We start from the raw sequence: 23,871 nt of genomic DNA on the forward strand, positions 1-23,871 counted from the left end.
TTCGCTTTTTTGGCCCTTTTCTCACGAGAGGTCGCAGGGAGGATTCTTTGTTTGTACCCGGAGTTTCTCCTCCAGGAAGAACGGGGAGAGCCCGCAGTCAGGGGGGAGGGAGAAGAGATAGTAGCCATTGTGGCACGATCTGGACAAAAGTCGCTATAGCGACGAAATTCAAAGAAGCTGAAGAATGGTGGCTGATGCAAATTGAAGCATTTTCTCTCCTCCCCGCTGGGCTGGTACGATATTCATGACCTTTTCGCAAAGAATGGACGCGTCTGTCTCTCTAACATCTAAGAAAAGAGAATCTACAAAATGTGTCTTGAATTTTTGTGTAAAAAAGCTCCGGCTTTTGTGTTTTCGAACGACGTTTCAAAAAATTTCTGTTTTTTTACAGTTTGGGCAATAATGACAATAACAAGTAATGATCTCTAAAGAGAGTGCATTACTTTGAGATGTGATAATCGATTTTAAAAAAGCAAGATAGCGTTTTCCGTTGAATTGAACAAAAAACAATTCTCATTTATCTGATTTCGATGCTCAAGAAACGCGTTCTGTATCAGTAAACCCGTGTCGTTTGGAAGAAATTTTGTGAATGGAACCTCCTAGGAAGCACCATTTATTCTGGAGTTAATTCACTATCGTACCTGTCGAATGCTGTCTGACAGTGGTCGAGAGATTTACTCCCGATCGGTTGATAACCCAGGCAGTGGCTATGTCTGGGCTATATCTACAGGGTGTGTGTCTGTTTTTTTTTTTTTGTTTTTTTTTTAGCAACGCGCTCCACTCTAGCGCGAATATATACCCTCCGGTAATTCGGCCGATCATTAAACGAACGCAGATAAATGTCCACGGTATTTTTTTAATCCGTCATTTATTAACGCGCCCCGTGAAAGTAAAACAGCAGATTGTGACACCAATAAATGTCAGTGTTTTGTCACTGTGCTGAAAATTTATGTTGGCGGAATTGTGATACAATTACGCGCCGACGAGAGTAAATAAATTATTTATATGAGAGAAAACTATGATACATATCACACAGCAAAGTATAATACAATAGAAAAACTATTACGTTACAACATTAATGTGAAAAGTTCTCTGTTAATTAAACAAAAAATAACAATAAATATTAATTAAATTTTAAGGATTACGAGATATAAAAAAATACAGACAGAAAAGTAAATTTAAAAATTGAGTTTTGTACGTTCGCGAGCATACGGGTAGGTGTCAACATATGGGGATAAATGTCAACAAAAATCTGTCAAAAGGCGCGGCTTGTAGAATTGTGCGTTATTTTTTTACACGGAGTCGGAGTTCGTTTTTACGCGCGAGTCGAGAAGTTCGACCTCACTTACTATTTTTCTCCTTCCTTCCACCGTCTCTTTTCTTCGAGTGGTTTAACGAAGCGTTTACAAGCTAGCAAGTGGTAGGTCATTGACGAAAGGCTATTCATCACTATTTTCATCTCGCCTTTCGACCGGCTCCTTTCGTCGTCAGCGCGATTTGTTCCGAAGTGGCGTTTAGGCCCGTCGTGAAGAGCGGACCCCGAAGAAGTTCGGGGCTTCTTAACGCGCTATAACTCAATCGAATGTTGAGCTACGGGACACGCCCCGACCCCGCGCCTTTCACCGTAATTTCGGGACTTTTCCCGACGGGAATCAAGAAACATGACAACCGAACGGTAAATTAAGCCACCTGCGCTATATTTTTCTTTCTGCTGCAGTAATTCGTTGATCCTTCGGGCTGTATACCTGTCTGTTTTTATAACCATAAACTACGTTTTTATGGGAAAATTATAGCGGCATTTAAAAATAAATTTTTNTTTTTCTTTTTTTTTTTTTTTTTTAAAGAGAGACGATCAGTTATTGAAATTTGAAAAAAAAAATCGAAATGCTGTTATATTTTTCGAGTGTGCTTCGCGCTGCGATTTCCGTCTAATCTCTCGCTAAACACACACGGTCGTGCACAAAGTATCGCTTCCATGCAGTAACCTCTCCTGCGTTCTTTAACCTTCGCCCTCTCCCTTGCTGTTCGAAGGCGAGGTTTCGCGAAGGGTCAGTGAGAGAGTTTACGTCGGCGCTGGTCGTGATATATACTCGTCGGCCGGGCATGGGTGTACAGGGTTAAAAGAGAGAGAGAGAGAGAGAGAAGGGAGGGGGGAAGGGAACGCGGGAGAAGGCAAAAAGGGCGCAGTCCACCACGTACCGGGCGTAGGTTTGTTTTAACAAGGCATTTAAAGCGTACTCGGTAAACATTCGATGAGAAATATTGGTTGTTTATGGCGCGGTGATTTATCACCTCGCGCTTGGACGAGCCTGGCGAATGGGATGGGAGTGAAAATAAGTTCAGGTATGGTTCATTTGGCGCGCGAGAGTGCGCAAGAGGCCAGAGAAGGGGGTGTGGGCGAGGGACCCCGAGGGCGGACAGGCCCCCTTCGTCCCCTCCGCCGACGCGTTCACGTTTTAGCGCCGCTTAGAAGGATGAGGCGCACTCGGGCCCACGGATGCGTGCATTTATTTCGCGATGCGCGCGAATAAATTTCACTCCAATAATTGTCCGTCTTCCTATCCCCTTCCAGCTGCCCCGTGGGCGTATTACAATTATTCAAATAAGCGCGAGCTTCGTTGTTGTTTTACATCAAATCAATTTTTTCCAACCACGCAAAATGATTAGGGGATTCTTATGATCCTGCAAAAATCACATTTATGTGCATTAAAAAAAAAAAAATAAAATAAAATAAAATCAGTTTAACATGTCTATCATATGTAATAAAGTAATAAAGTAATAAAGATTTTATAATTTATACACGCGTATTACACTATAAAACACACACACAACACATATATATATATTATTTTGTATATGAGAAAGAGCTCGATTAAAGTAAACGTTGGCGAGGAGCCTGTCAATTAAACTTTCGATTTCTTTAAGAGAAAAATATCGACATTCTCTGCGCTTCTTTTTTTTTTTTCCCCCCCCAGAACTCTTCGTTTGTCTCTCACGCCCGTGTTTCTCTTGTTAACTCTTGAAAACCGTTTACCGAAAATAAACCTTATTAAGAGACTCGCGTCGATTCCGAACTGAAACGTTATAAAACAATTGATTCCAGGAAGGGACACGAGGAAGCGTTTGAGAGACGTCCGAAAAATTCGTCGAGCTATTAAGAAGAATCCCTCATCGCTACCGTTAAAGATGATAATCTCAAGCGGCTACCGTTGCCGTTCCCCAGTCGTCCGTTGCGATGACAGCCGCAGAATAGATCTGACCTCGTGGTCAGCCAGAAGTTTTCGCCCTAGGAGGTCCTGCGGGCGCTTGACACTATTAAATCCCCGCGCGGGGACAATGGCGGCGAGATGGAGGCTGCGGGTCTCGGAGGAATGCGCGGCATCGCGGGGTCGTTAAGGGGAAGAGATGTTTCTGAAATGAGGCGAACTCTTTCACCACGACCATTCTTAATCTTCATTAGTTCATTTAGGATTTGCATACCGAGAGACTCGGCCGTTTATCTGATCGGAAGATGCGATCGCTTCGAGAACGAGCGAGACTTTGTCACCGAGCGTAAACCTTCTCTATGAAGATTCCGAAAAATATGGAAGCGCTCGGGCGAACACCAGAAATCTCGTAGATAGAAAAATCCCGGGGAAAAAAAAAAAAAAAAAAAGAAGAAAATCTCTCTGAAAGAGATAAAACATATTGAACTGCAATTTATTTAATCAAAACAAAAGATCCCGAGAAATATTGTGTGCAAGTATATGCACAACTCGTAAAATTCAAATTGAATCAGATCTTTATGCAAAGACGCCTTGAAAGAGAGAGAACCGAGCAATATCGGAGAACGAATGAGCGTTATGCAAGCGCGGGTCGTAAAACGATCTTTTTTTTTCTTTTTTTTTTTTTTTTTTTAAATCCCGCCGCGGGTCGTCGTACCCTCTCTCGGTGAAAGTTCTGCATACAGTCTCCGGTTATTAGGCCTCACTCAATCGGTACTTAATCGTGACCTAACCTCCAGCGCACAGCGAGAAACGAAGGGGGGCCAAGAAGGTCAAGCTTAGCCCTGAGACGCGGCCACGGCAAAGCTTCACCTTATCGCGTTCCTCCGAGCCCGGGTGGCCTACTCGGCCTTAATTGCAGGCCCATATCACGATCCAATATGGCCGCCCACCGCGGGTATTAGACCCTCGCAGTGAACGTCAATATCCGCTTTATGTAAGAGAAATAAGGTATCATACATCGCGCCTGGCATGCGCAGACAGTCAAGGACGCCGATGCCATCGTCATAGCGGTTTTATTTAACGTCGCGCACCGATAAGTTGATATTTTCCTGTTTGCTGAGAGTTGCGAGAGTTCCAAGAATTTACAAGACACAGGGAGAGAGATAATTCCATATTTATAATAAAAGTAAAAGAACTACAAATTTGCGCGAGAACAATTTTATCAACGTACATTTATTAATCAACGGAGCATATCAACGGAGTTCATATATATAAAACGTCCAAAAAATATGATAAAATTTTTACACGTATAATATGATAAAATTCCACACGTATTGATTCACTATTACGTAAGACAACAAATCCATTTCTTCGTTATCTAGATTAAAAATACAGAGAAGAAAAAAAATCGTACACTTTATAATAGTTCTTTTTTAATCTCGTATTGAGAGATCGATGTGTACAAAATATAATTCTCCGAAGAGATAATAAATTTTCGAATATATTCGACGCGTCATACGTGCCGTCGCGTCGTCGTCGTCGTCGTCGTCGTCGTCGTCGTCGTCGTCGCGCGCGGGTCGCGCGAGGAACCGTCGACAACTGGTTCGCGCGCAGTATGAGAGTATCTTAAGCAAATAGCAAGGCATATCCTCCCCGCGAAAGAGTAATTAATCACGGCGCCGATAAGGACCGTCGATGCGGCTGACAGGCGTAGATTGGTTTCACGAGGCATGTCGTATTCCCCGCTCGGCGAGCGAGGAAATGGTCATGCCGAGATCGATCGCCATCTAGAATATGTGAGACTAATGGTCGGGACTACCTAACTGAAAAAGAACAAACGAAAAAGACCGAAAGGGGAAGAGGATCTCAGAAATCGGCGTCACCAATCTGGAAAAGTGACGGGTCACACGTACATATGATCGTCGCGTCCGCGCGGCGACAGGATGTCTCTTCCTTTATCCGTTCCTAGGACAAGGTGGATTGAGACACCGCGCAGGTCTGATCGCCGATAGGCCCGATGGTAAAATGAACATCGGTGAGCCAGTTGAGTCGACCGCGAGAGATAAGCATCATTTTTCAGCGTGTTACACGATGAAGAGACCGCATGATGAATGAACGTGCGCGCCGCGATTTTCCACGGCGCGAACTTGAGCGAGTGGACCCGGTCTATGGGAATAGACCGGTTGGTGTCTTGTGGAAAGGATATAACACGATAAGTGGTACAGAGAAGAAGATCTAGGAAGCCAAACGATATTCAAAAGACGCAATTAAGACGCACAGTCAAGACCTTATATAGAGAATCTAGAAATTATAAGATGGACTCTCTATCTCTTCTTACCTCTTCTTTTTTTTTGAGCCTCTTGTCATACGCGTGTCGAACAGATCACTCAACCGAAAGTGTTCGTGCTTCTCATTCTCGTGTCATCTTCAAGATGTTCGCGCAAAATGTCTTTTCGTTTAACGTTGAATGAAAAAACTTTGCGGTTTTGTTTCGTATCTCTTCAATTTTTGTTTCGCATCTCTTTTGCTCTTCTCTCTTGCCATTTGTCATAAAGGAAATATAGTGAGTTGACAAACACGTACAGATATCATTGGAAGTAGCTTGTTCACAAATAGGCGGCACAATCATCGGCACAAGCACACCACCACCACCACCACCACCACCTCGGAGACCGTTTTCCCTCGCACGCGTCGTCGAAGAACATCCGATGAGAAAAAGAGGGAGACAGTGAAAGGTTGGGCGAAGGCAAGAGAATCTCGCAGGTGCAATTTCGCGCGAATGTTGCACGCATGTCGAATAGCCGAGAGGGGCGATCAAGGCAAACGCACCCTGGAGGACTGGGCGACGAGAACAAACTAGCCTCCAAGCATCAGTGGTGGCCGTGTTCCGTTCGCTTCCTCTCCGCGGAGCTAAAGAGAGAAGTCGCCCGGTTATGGCTACGCCTGCTACGCCAGAAGAGGCGGTTAACGAGTCTAATTAGCGACGAAAACGAAAACGAGTTTGACCCTTTTTTCTCTCTTTCTCCGTTCCTCCTTCCAGCTCCGACTTCGTCTGCCACTGTCTTCTTTTTTCTCTCTCTCTCTCTCTTTCTCTCTCTTCCTCGCGATCCCCTCTCTCTCCACGCGTATGTCCTTGTCCGCGAAGTATTTTCTTTCTTTGTCTACATTCGTCTATTTTTCTCCTTTTCTCGAAGACTAAATATACCTCAGAATTTTAAATTCAAAAATCCGAGAACACACCGAGTAAGAGAATCCGAAGATTTAACCAAACGACGAATAAAAATATTCTTCTAAAATCTCTGTCAAATTCAATCGTTTCAAATTATAACACCAAAGCATCAAGGAATCAAACCAGAAAACCCGACGTTTCAACGATCAATATTAATATAAATTTAGCAATCTGACGTTTCGACGAGTGTACTTCAGCGCGCATCTCTTTCGACGAAATCCCTGACCGACTCGAATCCTTCAGCGTCCTTTTGGCTCGACGAGAAGAAGTGGGGAAGAGAGCACGGAGGAAATGGGGTCAGTAGGACGTGGCGAGGTGGGTCGACCGACGAGAGAGACTTTAATTTGCGTGCTTGGCCTGATTACGCTTAGGTCGCTACTCGGCTGAGTCTCGCAAAACGCGTAGCCGAGGAGGAGGTCGAAAAGAGGGAGGAAGACGGAGTGAGAGAAGGTGAAAAGAGAAAAAGAGCGCGGGCGGAGGAAGAAGAAGAAGAAGAGGAGGAGAATCCGGGGAGGGAGAGGAGAGAGAGCAGGAGCACTATCATCGCCGACACGAAAGCGAGAGTAAGGACGCACGGAAGAAGACGAGAATGGCCATTAATTAAGAGAAGGATGACGACCCCGGGGAATCGTTAGTATACCCGTGGGCGGTGTCCTAAGATATTCCCGCATGTATCCGAACTGCGCTTTCCGTATAACCTCGCTCCTCCACTTCTTCATCATCGCGCTAAGGGAAATTTTTAATGTCCTTTCGATAGAATTGCAATATTTTATAGGTATCCGTAAAATAGTCACACTTAAGTAACGATTAGATAAGATCTCAGAAGATTTATAATAGAATCATCAGGAGAAATATTGAAGAAGCAATTGGATGAGTTCTTATTTTGATAAATTAGTGAATACTGAATTAGGATTACGTGTTATATACTGAATTAAATGTGTTTCTCGAGACAGACTCTCTCTGAGTCTGTCGAAGCCGAGAATTAACTCACGTCGTCTCGACTTAAAGTGCGAGCTGAGTTTGATCATAGATCAAATTAATAAATTTTTTGAAAATGAACTCGCGCACTCGTCTATATATTTTCTCTCGTCGTTTTGTCGCACTCTATTCGACAGTACGATGGGATTCGACAGCGATTCGCGCGAGCGAATCTCGCTCGAAACCCGCAGCAATTCTTTATGATCCTAATCGCAGGCCTAACCCCATGGTGGCATTTTTTAGGCTACCGTATGGCTTGATTGAGCCTCGGTGAAAAGCATTCGATTTATACGGAGGATATCTTGATCGGCGCGACCGGGAGAAGAATGTACCTTCATTAAGGTAGGCCGAAACTTTTACACGGTTTCGCTTTCGGTTCGCATCGGAGACTTCGGACCAAATAATCACATTTTGTTTTGTTTTCGTAGAAAACACGGGAGTTCCCGGGAATCGCGGTCCTAAAATTTTGGTTTATTCGTCCCGGTATTTCGTCGGAAGAATTATGCGAAGTGCATATACACGTGTATATATTCCCTCGATCACGAAGTCGCCGCTATCGCGGCGGAGGATGATTCGCGTGATTCTACCGCGATGGAATCCGGAATGTATTTCCTGAATACAAACTCGTTCACGACGGGACAGGATAATCCGAGACAGAGGAACGCAAAGCTGACTTCTGCGGATGAAGAAGCGAGACTAACTGTGTTCTGTCAACTGAATTGCTACCGCGACGTTTAATATATATATATGCTGAAATATTTCAAATCCAATATAATTTAATACCGGGGAAAATAAAATACTCTCTTTCTCTCTCTCTCTGCACGTATAGATGATAGCTGTTCGGAGAAAACCCGGAGTGGATTCTATAGGGAACCTCTTTCACGGAAAGAGGGTGTTTTGAAAGAACGAGGAGTTGCAATTCAAATACGGAAATATTTGCCACGCGCACGGGCAATATATACGAAGGTGCAGGCGAAACATTGTCGGCTTGTAGCTGTCGTCGGCTCGAGGAGAGCACTCCGTTAGTTCGAGAGCCCGTTGTGTCTGGCTAACAAGTCGACCCTCGTGGCCCCTCGAGGGTGGTCGGCCCCGGGAGGTCTCCCGATCACGCGCCCGGTATCGGCTACTCGGACACGCCCGCGGTCCGTCATCCCATCATCTACGTTCGAGCGGGCCGAGTGCACGACACCGTGAGCCGATGATGCCGAGAAGAGAGCGCGCGGAGCCCGAGAGAGGGTACCTCACCGTCGAAAGAGAGACCAAGTGCGCCCGCGCACGTGCAAGTCCGAGAAGAAGACAGCCGCGGTACCACCGCAGGAGATAGGATAATGTTCCGCTATTTATATACGATGCGGCCCACTTCTTTCCTCTTCTCTTTTTCCTTCTCTCTTTTTCTCTCTCTCTCTCTCTCTATCTTTCTCTCTTTCTTTCTTTTTCTCTCTCTCTCTCTCTCTCTTTCTTTACTTTGGATCGCCAGCCACCCATGAAGAGCGAAGAGACCTGAAGGTTGCGCGCTGATGGCTCGCGGTCCACCCGATTGACATGCCATTGTAATCCCCGCAACGGCTCAATTAAATTAGCGAAGCACGTGATGATTGAAAATCGATATCTGCAAATTTTACGAATTTATATGTGGCTTTTTTTGATTAAAAAAAATGACGGAGTGTTTTGTTGCTTGGACGATAAAGCAAAGCAATCACATTTTTCTGTCTTCTCTTCACTTAATGAAAGAGAAATTAAAAACAATTTGAGTTTGCGAACAATATGATCTATTAGGTAGATTGAAAATAATAAATAAATAGAGAATTTAGTTGTCAAGACAAAAAAGATTGCAATAGGTAATGATATTATTACGATAATGGAATCGGTTATACGTCGATAATACGTTTTTTCAATTAAAATTAAAAGAATCATCGAGAAGTTCAGTGATGCGCGACAGACGTCTGTCTTACTCTTGTCCCACGATGCTTGAGAGAAAAAAAACTGCACGCGCTCGATAAAACAAAAAAAAAAAAAAAAGCCACGACGTTTCCCACGTAAACCGTCGAAGCGAGGGAGGCCGTATCCTACCCTCCTGCAGATTGTGAGTGCTCATTGTTTCACGGGACAATAATAACCCGTCGCTCGCAATAATAACTCCGCGCGACAAGTGTGCGAAAACTCAGCGAGCGGAGGCTGCGAGGAGTCAGAAAGAAGAGATAAGGAAAAAGAAAACAAAAGACACAGAGAAGAAGGGAGAAAAAAAAGAAAGAGAGAGAGAGAGAGAGAGAGAGAAAGGAATGGAAAAGGAAGCAAAAAAAAGATAGGAAAAATACGGAAGAGAAACGGAGAGATGTGGAGAGAAGAGAACAGATCATGTAGGGGGTGTAAGCGCACAAAGACTGCGCAAAACACACAAACAAGCGTATTACAATAATGGCCGTGCGTGTTGTACAAATACGATATCGGCTTGAAGGGTCTGCCGCACGGGCACGTGACCCTCTCAAAAGGCTCGCAGCATAACGAACACCCCCGACGGCGAGCCCCCCCGTCGGGAACGCTCGTGTTCCGCGACCAGTTAGCGGGGTTAACTTACAACCCCGCGGCTAACACTTCTGTTTCGACCCCTGAGAGTTTGATGATTTTTTTTTTTTTTTTTATTTATCTTTTTTCGACGCGCTATTTTATTGTAACAATTGTTCAGTAATTTTGTCCGTTTTTTTTTTTGGAAAACGAGAATGTTACAACGCTATTAAAATTTCTATCTTCATTAACGGTGGTAAATTGATAAGTGCGTTGCGGCGCGGTAATAAATTTTTAGAGAGTGAAATTTAATATAGGTAGGAGGAAGTTTATGTGTGATGTGCGTGTGAGAAAAAATATTTTACTATATTTATTATATGTTCGCGCCTTTTTAAAAATTGTGCGATGGGAGAAGAGATTATCACAGCGAGATACTTCCGGAATCTCTTACGCGTAATAATAATGAACACAACATCGACGATCCGAAATACCACCTTCGCGATGGCGTGATAATTAATAGCCCGGCGATATGCTCACATGGGAAAATTTCATGCGCCGAACGTGGGCGAGCATATCCGCCCTCATTAACGATCCGCAACCTCGCCTTTTATCGTCGGCATTTTATCGTCCCGAGGGCGGGTTTTTTTTTTTTTTTTTTACACAAGATTTCCATAATAAAGAGAAACGCCAGGATATCGATGACGAATGCTGTCAATATGCGTTTTCGCATAGTTCGTGATTCGACTGGGGGGACAGGCGGCAATTCGAACCGGTAAGGGGCGTGTAATGAGGGGTGTATATTCGAAAACTATTATGTCGTATGTCTTGGCACGTGTTCTCGCAAATCACTTACTTTGGCGCGTTTTCTCACATATGGTTAAAGAGAAAAAACTATATATATATATATATATATATATATATATATATATGTATATCCTATATATTATATATACGCAATTCTGATTTTACTTTTTATTTAAAATAAAAATCAAAATTTAAAATCTTATCAAAACAACAGTAAATCTTTCTCTCTTTTATGAGAACAAGAATCAAGTGGACCTACAACTTTGTGGATAAAATTTGAACCACCGATATAACAGTACGGTCACCTGTCTAAAGTTCACCACGTGCTTAATGTCACATGACTCTAATGATCGAACAGGAGCTGGTGTTCCCGACATGACAAGAGACCGTCGTTTGTATTTACAGGAAATGACACGAAAGTGACGTGTGAAGCGCACACTTGCGTTTGACAAGGTGGCCTTCGGTAAACGCGATGTGTGAGTCGAAGTGTGGAAACATTATTCGATATGTTCCATTTATAAAAAAATCGTTACGAAATAATACGTAAGTCGCGTAATTCTCGATTCCAACGAGAACATATTTTAAACGTCAAACGTCACACAGAATTCGTAATTGTTGACTTATAAAAAATGTTTCTTAGACTGTGTTTTAGTTTTTTTTAATAATAAATATAAAAAAATAATATTTTTTTACCTCTTTAGAATACTTACAAAATGGTAATTGAACGGATAATTGTTTACTTCCCGACGCAGAAAGAAAATTTTATATATTTATTATTTTTACTGAAAAGTTCATAACCACTGAATCTCAGAACCACATGTTTCCAACGATGATTTAAATCTTCGCTAATAGGTTCGAGTCTCTTCTGATCTTACGAAGACTCGAACCACTTTACCAGCGATGTTTTCGCTCATACGGTATTGGATTCGAGATCCTCGGATGGGGAATGTCAACAGTGTCGCTATCTGGCACGACGTACCGGAATGAATCTCGTCAAAATTTAGAGAAAAAAATCATACACAGGTCAACACTGATATGTTACTCACTAGTTCTGTTCTGAAACGCTCTTCGTAACAGTTTGTACTGATTTTTGTCCAAATGAGTTTTTCCATTGCTGGCACACGTGTAACAAATTAAAGACAGTATTGTCCAAGATTTCTAAAAAAACAAAAAAATAAATAAAACGAAAATCTCTCCGTAGTGTTAACACGAAATCTACAATGAAGATTCTCGCGACACAAATGCAACCTCCCTACTGAGGCGTTCTCTCTGAGCTTGTAAGAGAAATCAAATAAAAACATTTATATATTGTATTCATGTGCTCTTAATAGCAGCTTCCTTTAGTTTATGAGACAAAATGAGCGGCAATAAGCAGGTAGGTGAAACTCCCAGTAGCGAGGTTGCTAATCGATTTCGAAGCTGTAGGGATCTAAGCGACATCGTACCGCTGTATCCACCGCGTTCGCTTTACTTGAAACCGTTTGCCAAAATTAATGTGTCAGTCAATCTGCCTCAACTGAAGATCCAAGGTAAAGCATCAACCATATTTCTTGGAGATTGCATATTTCTTAAATATCTTGTTTTTTCTTTACATATATATATATGTCTTTTTTATCTATCATCTTTCTTTTATCTCATTAGCTATTTGTCCCATGTCATGTCATGTCATAGCTGGAGAATATACATAGAGGAAACATGCAACAAAATTAAAAAGTAGTAATAAATTGGATAACTTTCTTGTAAATTATTCTTAATAAAAAATAACAAGTTTTTTTCCTCATTTCGTCGCACATCACTTTAATTAGTTATATTTATCTTAATAATCACTCACTGTTAAGATTTTATTTTTGTCCTGAAAGTTTATTGCATTGTCGCTCTCGTATTTGCGAATTTTTCTCAACTGTCTCTATCAACAGGCGAATAATGTAATGTGCAACTGATGGAAGATAATACCACGATCCAAAGTGATCCGTGTGATGCTACGAACACTTGTAATGATTCTAGCAAAGATAGCTTCTTACAGAAACTTAACTGCGCTATAAACAGGCAAAACAATATCAACATGGGAGGTAATGGAGAAGATACGCAAGTTCATACTGCCCGACGAATTCTCATCTTTGAAAGTGGCCAAAAGCACTCTGGAAACAATACGACTGGAAGGCGATCTGCAGGACAAATCAAGATTGTCAAGGGTATTGGCTAGATTGGACATGCAACATTTGAATCTGGCTGGGTTTCCGAATGTTCTCAAGGTGTTACAACTAAGTGCAGCTAAGTTCTATCTTCTGGTGTTTGATAAATAGTATATTTTGAAAATTCTCTAAATGTGTGTTCATCAGATACGTGCAGCAGAGGCGAAAGATGACTTTCCAACCAGACATAGCTGGGATTCTTACTTCAGAGATGCAAAACATATGAATGAGTTGAAGCCTGGCGAAAGACCAGACACTATACATATTTCAGGTCTGCCAGTTAAATGGTTCACTGACGATGGCGCAAGTAGCCCGAGCGAATCACTCATCACACAGATATTCAAAAAATGGGGTACACTTAGAAGGATCGATGTGCCTATTGCGGATCCTTACAGATCCAGGATGCGGCTTGGCAACAACATTCACAAATTCAGTTATGAGGACGGCATATTTTTTGACGTGTATATACAGTACGTTGAATACATGGACTTTGTTAAGGCAATGGATGCTTTGCGCGGTATGAAGCTGTTGAAAAAAGACGGTCAGAATTCGATGACCACAACAATAAAGGTAGTCTTAGTAAAAATACGTATGACATGTATAATAGCTCTCTCCCGGTTGTTTTCCTCATTCGCATCAATTAAAAAACTAATTTCTTGCAGGTTGACTTTGACAAGACCAAGCACATGAGCGATAGCTCTGTGTCTCACAGAGAATTCGAGAGAAAGCGTTTAATAGCACAGGACAACTTGGCGGCAGAAAAACTACGTAAAAAAGAAGAAGCAGAAAGGAAGCGGCGAGAGGAATTAAAGTAAGTGAAACACGAGATATATAATGTGAGATATGTTGAATAAAAATTTGTATTTTATTCTTTTGATATAACATTCATTTATATTTATTTGATATAAAATTTATTTATATGCTACTATTTTTATTGTAGAAAAAAAGAAGAAGAGAATACAGTAGCAAAAGCGAGCCGACAACGCAAGCGGGAAGAAAAACGAAAGCGTAAGGCTCTCACGATGTTTCGTAAACAAGAAGAAGACAAAGTGTCAATGAAAATTGCTAGAGAAGAACAGAAGTTAATAAAAGCTCAACGACAGTTGGAAAGCATACGATTATTAGACGAATTATTTGATAGAATAAAAGTGAGTAACACACACACACACACAAAGAATGTGCAATAACAACTTTATAAATATATCTCTCACATTTCTAGACAAAAGTGGAAAAAAAAGAAATCAAGCTTGACCAAGGTACAAATGCGGAAAGAAAGAACGAAGATAAGAACGAAAATAAGAATGATTCAAACGAAAATAAGAAAGTAGATGCGGAAAGTGACAGGAAAAATAAAGAGAAGCAAGCCAAGAAGAAAGCAAAGAAGAAAAAAAAGGTGCTTTATTGGATATTTTAGTATCATATTTTGTTATACAAAATTCGCATTGCTTTTGTTTTATATAACATGATATAATTAACTTTGTACTGTTATTGTTAACAGGGAAAACGGAAAAAAACAAAGAAGCGAAAAAAAGACTCCGGTTCGGATACTTCAAGTGACGATGATGGGAATAAGGAAACAAACAATAAAAAGCTCAAGAGTGTCCTGATAAAGAACGTTCGCACTTCATCGTCTACAGGTATATCATGAACAAATATAACGCAAAGCTGTCTAAATAAACTTTTGCACGAGCATACAATAATACCGATTACTTTAATTGTAGATACTATTTCAGCTGCGAATTTTGCTTACGCTAACGCCTATTCCGACTCGATGGCAAGAATATCGATGTTGCCTCCGATCGTATCCGGACCGTTTCATAGGATGCCGAGATCTGACATGATGTTGCAAACGTTCATACCAGGATCTTATCCCAGGATGTCAAGAGGACAAGGTTATCGTCACGGCATGGGTCGAGGATTCTTTCCTCCTCGATACGAGTCGTACGCGATGACCAATCCTTATTTGTACGACGGACAGTATTATGAATACTTCACTCACCTGGCGAATCGGGACTCGAAGCATCGGAACTCGAATCTGACCGACCGCCGAAAAACGACAAATAGATCTTTATCATTGAGCAGATCGCGTTCTAAATCCAGGAGTGCTTCTAGATCGCGCAACAGAAAGCGTAGTAGCTCACGTTCCAGAAGTCGCGGCAAGAGGTCAAGATCCAGATCGCGATCCCGTCGTTCTCGAACGCGTCCCAGAAGTCGCTCCAGATCGCGATCCAGAAGTCGTTCCAGATCGCGATCCAGAAATCGTTCTCGGTCCCGCGGTCGACGAAAATCGACAAGCAGATCGATCTCGAAAAAAAGAACGAGCACGAGATCGAGCTCCGAGGCAAAACGCAAGAGCGACACCAGATCACGCAGCAAGAGACGCAGTAGTTCGCGAAGTAGATCGAGATCAAGATCCAGAACGCGCAGATCCAGACGAAAGATGCGATCAAGAAGTCGTTCCAGGTCCCGCGGTAGTCTCAAGAATCGTAAGAGAAGAAGATCCATTTCCGTCAAAATCACACGAGCAAAATCGCGTTCCGTGTCACCCAGACCAAAATCACGCAGCAGTTCTTGGTCCTTGCCGAAGTCCCCGAACAGAAGAAGTTGCTCTTGGTCGAGATCTATGACTAACGCCAACGAACAAAGCGTTGTTTCTAACGAGACTACGCAGAATGAGTCAGTGACGACGACAGAAATCCAAAACAAAACAAACTGATAGAACTCTTTATACTATTAAGTTTCTCTTAAGAAATGCAACAAGATAGAACAAAATTTTCTTAATATTGATATATGAAAGTTTAGTATATAAATTAATTCACTTGTACGTCGATTTAATGTGTGAATAATTTAATGCAGTGCACAATAGCTCAGAAATAAGATAAAAATTAAAAAAAGCGAGACAAAAATGCTTAAATTACAATATTTTTCTTTCTTTTTATTCATTTTGCATTAATGTATAGAAATATAAATATATATCTTTAATGTACCATATATACATACATACATATATATAAAGAATTCTATGTATTCGTACATATATATATGTATATAGAATTTATATATGGTGTCATTTTATTTCATTTTTGACGTTTTGGTTCGATTGCTGAATGACTTGTGCACAAATAATACGAAAAATTGTCTCGAAACATTTAGAGATATTTTATATACATAAGTGTAAACTTCCTTTTTTTTTTAAATATATTTATTACTATTGTGCGAAAATCTGGAAAAAATATGTTTTACATTGCCAGATATTTTTATATAAAATTTGTAGTATGATGCTTTTCTTTTCATCTGTCTTTGTTTGTGATATTACACGAAAGAAATCTGAAGAGATCGAAATAAAACATCGCAAAATATGTCAAAAGAATTTGTCATTTAATAAATATCTTTTAACTTTGGAACGGCCTGCGGTGTGCGGTGCATTAATGTCTTGCGGAAGAGTCGCACAAGAGAGGCGAATTTTACTTGCGAAAGACGTTAATGCGTCGCAGTGTACATTTTTTTCGATATTTTTTGATGCATGAGTTTTTTTCGGAAGTGTAGGAATTGACGGAAGAGAGGAATAAAAAGATCGACAAACGCATCCTTCCGACTTTGCAAATTTATTTATTCTCGGCATGAAAACGCGTTGGTTCATAGACATTGTAATAGTTTACATTTACGCGCGTTCCGTCCCTTGTTTTTTTTTCTTTTTTTTTTTTGTTTTTTTTTAATAGTGATCGATCAGCTTCGTGATTACGCTAAGTTTTTTAGAGTATCGACCCGGGACCCTATTTTTATAACGCGGGATCGCAATGTAATCGATCCGTTTAGTGCCATGGCGTTCGTAATATTCTCTCCTTTAAAAATATGTGCTACGTTTCTGTGTCGCCGCTATTAATAATTAATACACGTGACGTATATACACACACTTTTTCGCATAAAGTCGCATCCCACAATTTTTATAATAGCAAACTTGTCGTAACGCAACTCCACCGTTGATATCCGGATATCTAATAATGGAAGATACTTATCGTGTGTCGAAATACCTCTCCTCTCGCTTACAAATTTAATGGGGTTATGTGCTCTTTCTTTTTCTTCCCCTTCCATTTAATTATATCCCCTAAAAAGTTGATCCTATCCTCGGAATTGATTAGATATTGACTACTTTCAAGATTCGTTGCGTAGGATTTGTTTCTTTAGATTAAAGCGATACGAGAACGATAGCGTTCTTTCCTATTATATATTAAAACAATTTATGTATGTGTTTAATTTATACATTATAAAATTTATACAATTTTTTTATTTACACCTATAAAAGAGAGAAAATCAAGAGAATGTATTTATACTTATTACAGAATGTTTTTGGAATTGACTAAACATATATAATAATTTTTATAATTTTCGCAAGATTATTTTCACATAAGAGAAATCTATTTGTGCTGTGTTTCTCTATTTAATATTCAAAGCGCTAAGGGATTGGCACAAACTCCGAGTGGCTGGTAATGAAAAGAAACGCGCTTTTGCCAGAAATTTAATAACACAGGATGTGAACGCTATCGCTCGCATAAATTTTTTAAGTGAAAATACCTCAGCATCGTTACAATTGTTCAAGTCTAGGAATCACAGAAATATGTCTGATTGTTTCAATACAATCGACATCGGTACATCTGTCATCTTAATATGAAAGAGAGAGAGAGAGAGAGAGAAAAAGAGAGAGAGAGAGAGAGAGAGAGAGAAAGAGATAATTGTATATTACAACAAATTATATACGTATATATAAAAATTATACATTAATTATATGTAAAAAAATTACATTATTAGTTATGTATAAAAATGAAAAATTACGATAATTCAGAAAAAGTTTCAAGGTTCAACGCAAATTTTTTATATAAATTAAACAGTGTTCAAGATTCTAAACGTGCACATGAAATTGAAATAAGAAAAATGCGTGTATCTTATATTTCAATCTTATATATACAAGTTCCACGAAATCTCTCCTATTAAACAAAAATTCCAAATTTATAAAATATCAGAGATAACAAGTTTCACGGGCGCCAAAAGAAAAACTACATTTTGATGAATATGCAAGTTTACCGAAGTAAAAATTATATTTCCAATATTTGCGATGTGTGCACAAACTATTATATTTTCGTTAACCAAATCCTCAATAAATACAGCAAATGCCGGATTCACAACGAGTTGTGTTTACTCTATGAATTCTTTGACCCGATTGGAATCGGAATTTTTCCGTATAAAAAATATGGTGATTTCTATCCTACATTCAATTGTAAAATAAAATCTCATTTCTCAATAGTTAACTCTGTTGTTTTTAAATAATTTAAATACATTTATGTTAACTTTGTAATTAAAAAAAAACTTAATTAAAAGTATTAAAACCTTAATGAGTAGGAAATTAATGATTTAAGACAAAGAACACAAAGACATTTGCGCTAAAAAGAATAACTGTCTAAAGTAGCCAAAGAACCGCTCATAGATGAAAACCGGCTCGTCGATAGATTGAATAATCTCGTCTGTGTATACACGCGATATAATTACAATAATGTAATTATAATAGCTCTATATAAGGATGATCGCTCAATCGCGTACAAGATACATACACCGTAAGCACAACGAAGTGAAATATTGTATCAAGACGACGACACCTTGTGTTACACTTCCTCGTGAGCTCGACCTGTCAAGCCGACTCAATATCGAAAGGATACACAGAAGATGCAGCGTAGAAAGAGCTTTGGGGATGATCTCCCACGATCCTATAGCCAATTTCGCGAAGTATCGATTTTATTGTGAATACATAATATACATATATGCAACTTCAATAAAGCGGATCTGAGAGTCGTTGATGGCGATATGCGTCATTTGCATGTATAAAATAAATGGAAAACTACGTACACATCCGTGAGCGAAATTACGAAAAAATAGCTTGTGAAAATTAAGAGTTCTGAAAACGAGATGATGTCGGAAAAAACTACATAAGCAAAAAACGAAGAGAATCGATTTTTTCAACTATCACATTGATGTTTACGCTTTACAAGGTCTTATAAAATAAAATATTTTTTGTTTCTCTTTCTCTCTTTCTTCTCTCTTTTTCTCTTTCTCTCTCTCTCTCTCTCTCGCACACACACGTACACACAATTTCACACACATTTTCTCTCTCATTTTCACGCTTTTGCTTATGTGGTTTTTTTCATCATCTTGATTGCAGCCTAGCTAAGAGAATAACTTAACAAGAAAAAAGGAAAGAAACTTGCAAAGTGTTTAAAAGTAATTTTAAATTAAATTTTTTTCTTCTCTATAAGTTTTCTTTCGTCTCACATTTCTATATCGATTATTAATTATTCTATCTTTTTTTATTCGTACGTAAAAATGTAAAATACGAAAACATGTTTCGGGATAAGGAAGAGTTGCGTATTTTCAACGGTTACGTGGAAAGGGATGCATGTCCTTCAGAATTGATGGGCAGTATCTTGTACTTGTGGTTTCTGCTACATTATATATAAGAGTAATGTATAAGTTTCAGAGACGTGTAGCAAAACAGACTCTCTGCAAAACACTCTGTGAGTTGGTTCTTCAAGCTTGTTATTTATTTTTATTTCTATATTTATTTTATTTTTTTCTGAAATTTTGATTGGCATATATTACATCATCGGACATATTTCGAATAGAATGTTGGCGTTTTGATAAAACATACGAATATATCTCGTTGTTAAAATTCGAGAGAAAAGAGAGCCACGAATGAAACGTTTCGAATGATAAATATTAAAGCTGCAAAGATTCGAACGAGATCTAATTAAAAAAAAAAAAAAAAAAAAACACGCTAAATCCAAAACCTAAAAATTCAAGGATTCTGAAATTCTCTATTTTATATTCGGGTAAAATTGTAAAGAACTAGACTATATATACATATATATTTCAGAAAAAACACACTCTAGGAATCCCCGCTTCCCAATCTAATAATCACAATATTTTTCTATATACATATAATTATATAATTTATATTAATTCTGACATAACAACGCTAAAATTCACAAAGTTCTGCTGATTCGCCGCACAACTGCTCAAAATTTAAAGTTTCATAACAATCTTCTATAATTCTCAAGAGTTTTTCCTAACTAACTAAAATAAATTTTTTTTTTTTGAAGAATATAATCTAAATCGCGTAAAGTTCAAAGATCAAACATTCCGCAAACATATATGTGTGTGTGAATAGAGGTTTCGAGGATCTCTCTAAGTTTTTAAGAAAAATCGGATGATTGCAGATATACCTTTCACATGTTATCGTCAATCGATCGGCGGGAGATGGGAGATCGTCTGGATCGTTAGCAGGGATTGTCACCTGCGCGCCAACGTTCGTTCGGAGAGTTTTCCAACCAAAAGAAAAATCCCAGCTCCCGTTTGCACTTGAACGTTAAACTTCTCTCTTAAACGAGAAAGAAATTAAATCGATTTGCCGAGTTGTCTGGAGATTGTTCTGTTGTCTTTATAAAACTGTTGATCGGAAAGCCTGTCCGCGGACTATCTCTTAACGCGCGGAAGAGGTGACAATCCCTAGGGTCTTCGTTAATTATAGGAACGCGTTAACCGATTTAACGTGCCGCGAGATTCCGTTTTCGCCGCGATCTCGACGTGCGCGCGCGACTTTATAGCGTAAGTTAAGTCGATTCGTTTTAAGTAGTGGAGTTCTAAAAAAATATCGTTAAGTCTCATCGTAAGAAAAGTTTCGCTCTCGGTGCTTCGTTTAGTATCAAAACCACTTTTTTTTTTTTTTTAGTTCCTACGAATTATCTACCGCGACGATGCACTCGCAATGCCTTTTTTTTTGTTTTTTTTAAATTAACAGTGCGTCTTCGTCCCTTTTTGTTTTTTTTCTAAATGAGTGTGTGTGTCTCAGTTGTTTATTTTACTCACATACGTATTTTTTACTTTAATCTGTATATATTTTATGTATATATTAATATATTGTATATATATATATATATATATGTATGTAAGTATGTATACTAATTTGTGCCTTTTGCCCTATGTCCGCCGTCTTTAAAGTAATCGAGACTAATTAGTAGTTAACAACTTACGCGATGTATCATATTTTATTTTAGTTGAGTTTAGAATATTATGGTATATGGGTTTCTTGGGTGTATATGTGTAATATTATACATACATGTATACGTATGTATATATTTTTATATGTATATATATATATATAGACCTATTGCCCTAAACCTGGTAAGAAGAAAAACTTTCTCTCTAGTCGTTAATAATAGTCCGTTTTGTTTCGAAATCGTAATTACTATTTTTTTTTTATTTTTTTTTTTTATTTTTTTGTTTTTTTAATGGCGTCGTGCGTGACCGAAAAATGAAACAGTACAGAGACATCGTATCGTCAGTTTTGTGTGATGACGTACATGTCGCAAATAACATGACGTATATGTACATACATATGTAACGGCGAGAGGGTTTATAGTGAATTATAACGGTGCTCAAGCGATGTTCAATATTAATGACGACGATATATTATGGAGACGTATTACATACACAACGTTTTCCGGAAATGTTGAATTTTAATGACGAAAATCATAGCGGATTGTAATAACTCTCGCGCGCGGAGCAATCTCGATGACGATAATAATAAGGGAGTTTCCGAGAGAGAGACTCCCTTTTTTTTCAAGCTTGTTATTATCACCGTTTCGGAACGATTTTCGAAGCTGCGAGAACGGAAAGAAAACGTAAAACGAAACTGTGTGTGTCGAAAAATTCTCAGAAAAATTCACGCGATAATGGCGCGCAAAGTTTCGGAAAAATAAATTCTCGACTCTTGCCGCAATTAAGAATCGAGATAAATTTTCTCTCGAGCGTGAACAGAATGCGATCGAAGAGCGAGTATGAATAAAAAAACGGGGGGAATAAAGGGATGGGGCGATGATGGATGAAATGCTCGGTCAGCGGTTTGACGCCACGTTGGAGACGAAGCGACGTTATGTACGCTGTGTACGATTAATATTTGACGCGTGTAATAATGAGCAAAACGCACACCACTGTAAAATAACACATAACACGCACCGATGGTGACACGTACGCGAATTCAGTTTTCTATAATGACGATGGTTGTCGATGCGCGTAATAAAAAAAAAAAAACGTCAGGAACGGTACACGGTAATGACGATGTCGGAGGATTATTCACAAGGATCATTAACGAGTACTGCAATATAACAATGCGTGTTACGCTGCGTCTTATGTGAGTTCTTCCAATGCTCCCGCGGTAGAAAAAGTAAGGGAGACAGAGAGATAGAAAGAGAGAGAAAGAGAGAGGAGAGATTGATAGAAATAGAGAAAAAGAGAAGAAAAGAGGGCTCGTTAAAAACATCTCCCCTTAATGATCGCTAAATAGGTCACCCTATGGATTAATAGGTAATATATTAATACTTCAATAGTTGTTGGTCATTTTTACGTAACAGTTAAGATGGCGACAGCCCGCTAAGTATAATATATTGGTATAAGATCTCCGTAAAATTTTCTTCTCTTGAGACAGAGAGAGAGTTAAAATCGTTTAAACGCTACCACCACGTTACTCTCACATCGTCAAGATAATAATTCGTAATATAATCGTAACAATAACAATCTCGTAAATGAATATAGATATAGCAATAACCGTAATATGCTCATATAAATTTTCTTGCGTTTCATCAACTTTTTTTTCTGGCTTTTTTGTCTCGTTTTTATTTTTTTTATTTTTTTTAATATAATCGTTAGACTGCGTGTAAAGAATGAAATCGATCGCCGCTTTTCACGTCTTCGACAACCTTCGATTTGTTTGTCTTCCGAGCCTCGTGTGAAATATCGCGTTGCGAGTTTTTGGCCTTTAAAAACGTCAACTCGCATCTCTCGCTCGAAAAAATTGATGGTTTTTTTTCTTTCAATTCTAATACAATAAATCACACATTACGTGAGTCACACGCGAGTGCGAAAAGAAGGAATATATATATTATTCTTGTATTTTTTTTTTTTATTGTTTTTTTCTCTCTCGTACATGTTAAATAAGAAAACTATGTTGAAACTTCGAGAGACGGCTGAAAACTCGAACAAAAAAAAATATCTGAAGTGTCAAGATGATTTTCTTGTTAAATTGTTAAAATCGTAAAATTCTAACTTTATTTTTTTCTATAAGTGATTTAGAAAAAACGACATACAAATCCGAGGTTTGAGAGAAACCTTCTATTTCTTTCGGAAAAAAAAAAAAATATGTATATATATACATATATGTATATATACGTAGCTTCGTAAGTTCCTGAGACGAATTAACGTCTTGCGGTTGAATGCAAAACCTGAAAGTTCTCTCTTCATCTTGTAAATCTATAGAATTCCAAGATTTCTAAAGTTTTTCAACTTCTACAATGTCGAGATATCAAAGTTTTTTAAGAATTCGAAGCTCTCTCAGCATTGGTGGATTCCAAACATTTGGAAAAGGCCTGTTAATATTACCGATTTTTTGTTACTCGATCGCGGTTTTTCTCTCTTCTTCACGTGACGTGTAAATAGCTTCACTACGTCGAAAAATGCGGCAATCATCTACGTATTTTATATTTTATATATATATATATATCGTCGTTAATATGTACTAACAATATCATAGAGTCGGTGTCTATATCACCTTAATAATAATCCAATATATTGAGACTGCGTTTTTATTTTTTACGCTTTTTTTTTTTTTATACTTGGCGTGGTCTTCCTGGCACCATAATGCACTTTTAAGAAATCTATATAAAAATATCATAGAGTTGTCGTATCCAGTGCGTTAAATCGCGCGCGAAAGAGAAATGCTCCTTGAAAAGGATGCGGGGAGAGAGGAAAGTAGAGAGAAAGAGAAAGAAAAAGAGAGAAAGAGAGATAAAGAGTTTGTGGTAAAAACAAGGATGCGAAAGAAGAGAAGAAAAGCGAGAAATGGACCGGAAAAAAATCCAAG

The 23,871-nt window shown here is 38.9% G+C and overlaps 1 protein-coding gene across 6 annotated transcripts; it reads left to right on the top strand.

Annotated features, from left to right (window-relative positions):
* Nucleotides 1-11,745: 11,745 nt before the first annotated feature.
* On the top strand, nt 11,746-15,668 carry LOC109855413 (A-kinase anchor protein 17A). Of its 6 annotated transcripts, none has more exons than XM_020429643.1 (9): nt 11,746-11,996; nt 12,064-12,248; nt 12,766-12,971; nt 13,059-13,481; nt 13,574-13,722; nt 13,852-14,059; nt 14,131-14,304; nt 14,410-14,548; nt 14,633-15,668. In XM_020429643.1, exons 2-9 carry the CDS (start codon nt 12,077-12,079, stop codon nt 15,625-15,627), a joined length of 2,466 nt encoding a protein of 821 aa, XP_020285232.1. In that variant the 5' UTR covers nt 11,746-11,996; nt 12,064-12,076; the 3' UTR covers nt 15,628-15,668. The 6 variants fall into 6 exon arrangements, with proteins under 6 accessions (XP_020285232.1, XP_020285234.1, XP_020285235.1 ...); XM_020429645.1 differs by having other exon boundaries at nt 12,139-12,248; nt 12,361-12,971; XM_020429646.1 differs by having other exon boundaries at nt 12,139-12,248; nt 12,636-12,971.
* Nucleotides 15,669-23,871: the final 8,203 nt, after the last annotated feature.

The sequence above is a fragment of the Pseudomyrmex gracilis genome, unplaced genomic scaffold (assembly GCF_002006095.1).
Source record: "Pseudomyrmex gracilis isolate BER0280 unplaced genomic scaffold, ASM200609v1 scaffold_88, whole genome shotgun sequence".
NCBI classification, from domain to species: domain Eukaryota; kingdom Metazoa; phylum Arthropoda; class Insecta; order Hymenoptera; family Formicidae; genus Pseudomyrmex; species Pseudomyrmex gracilis.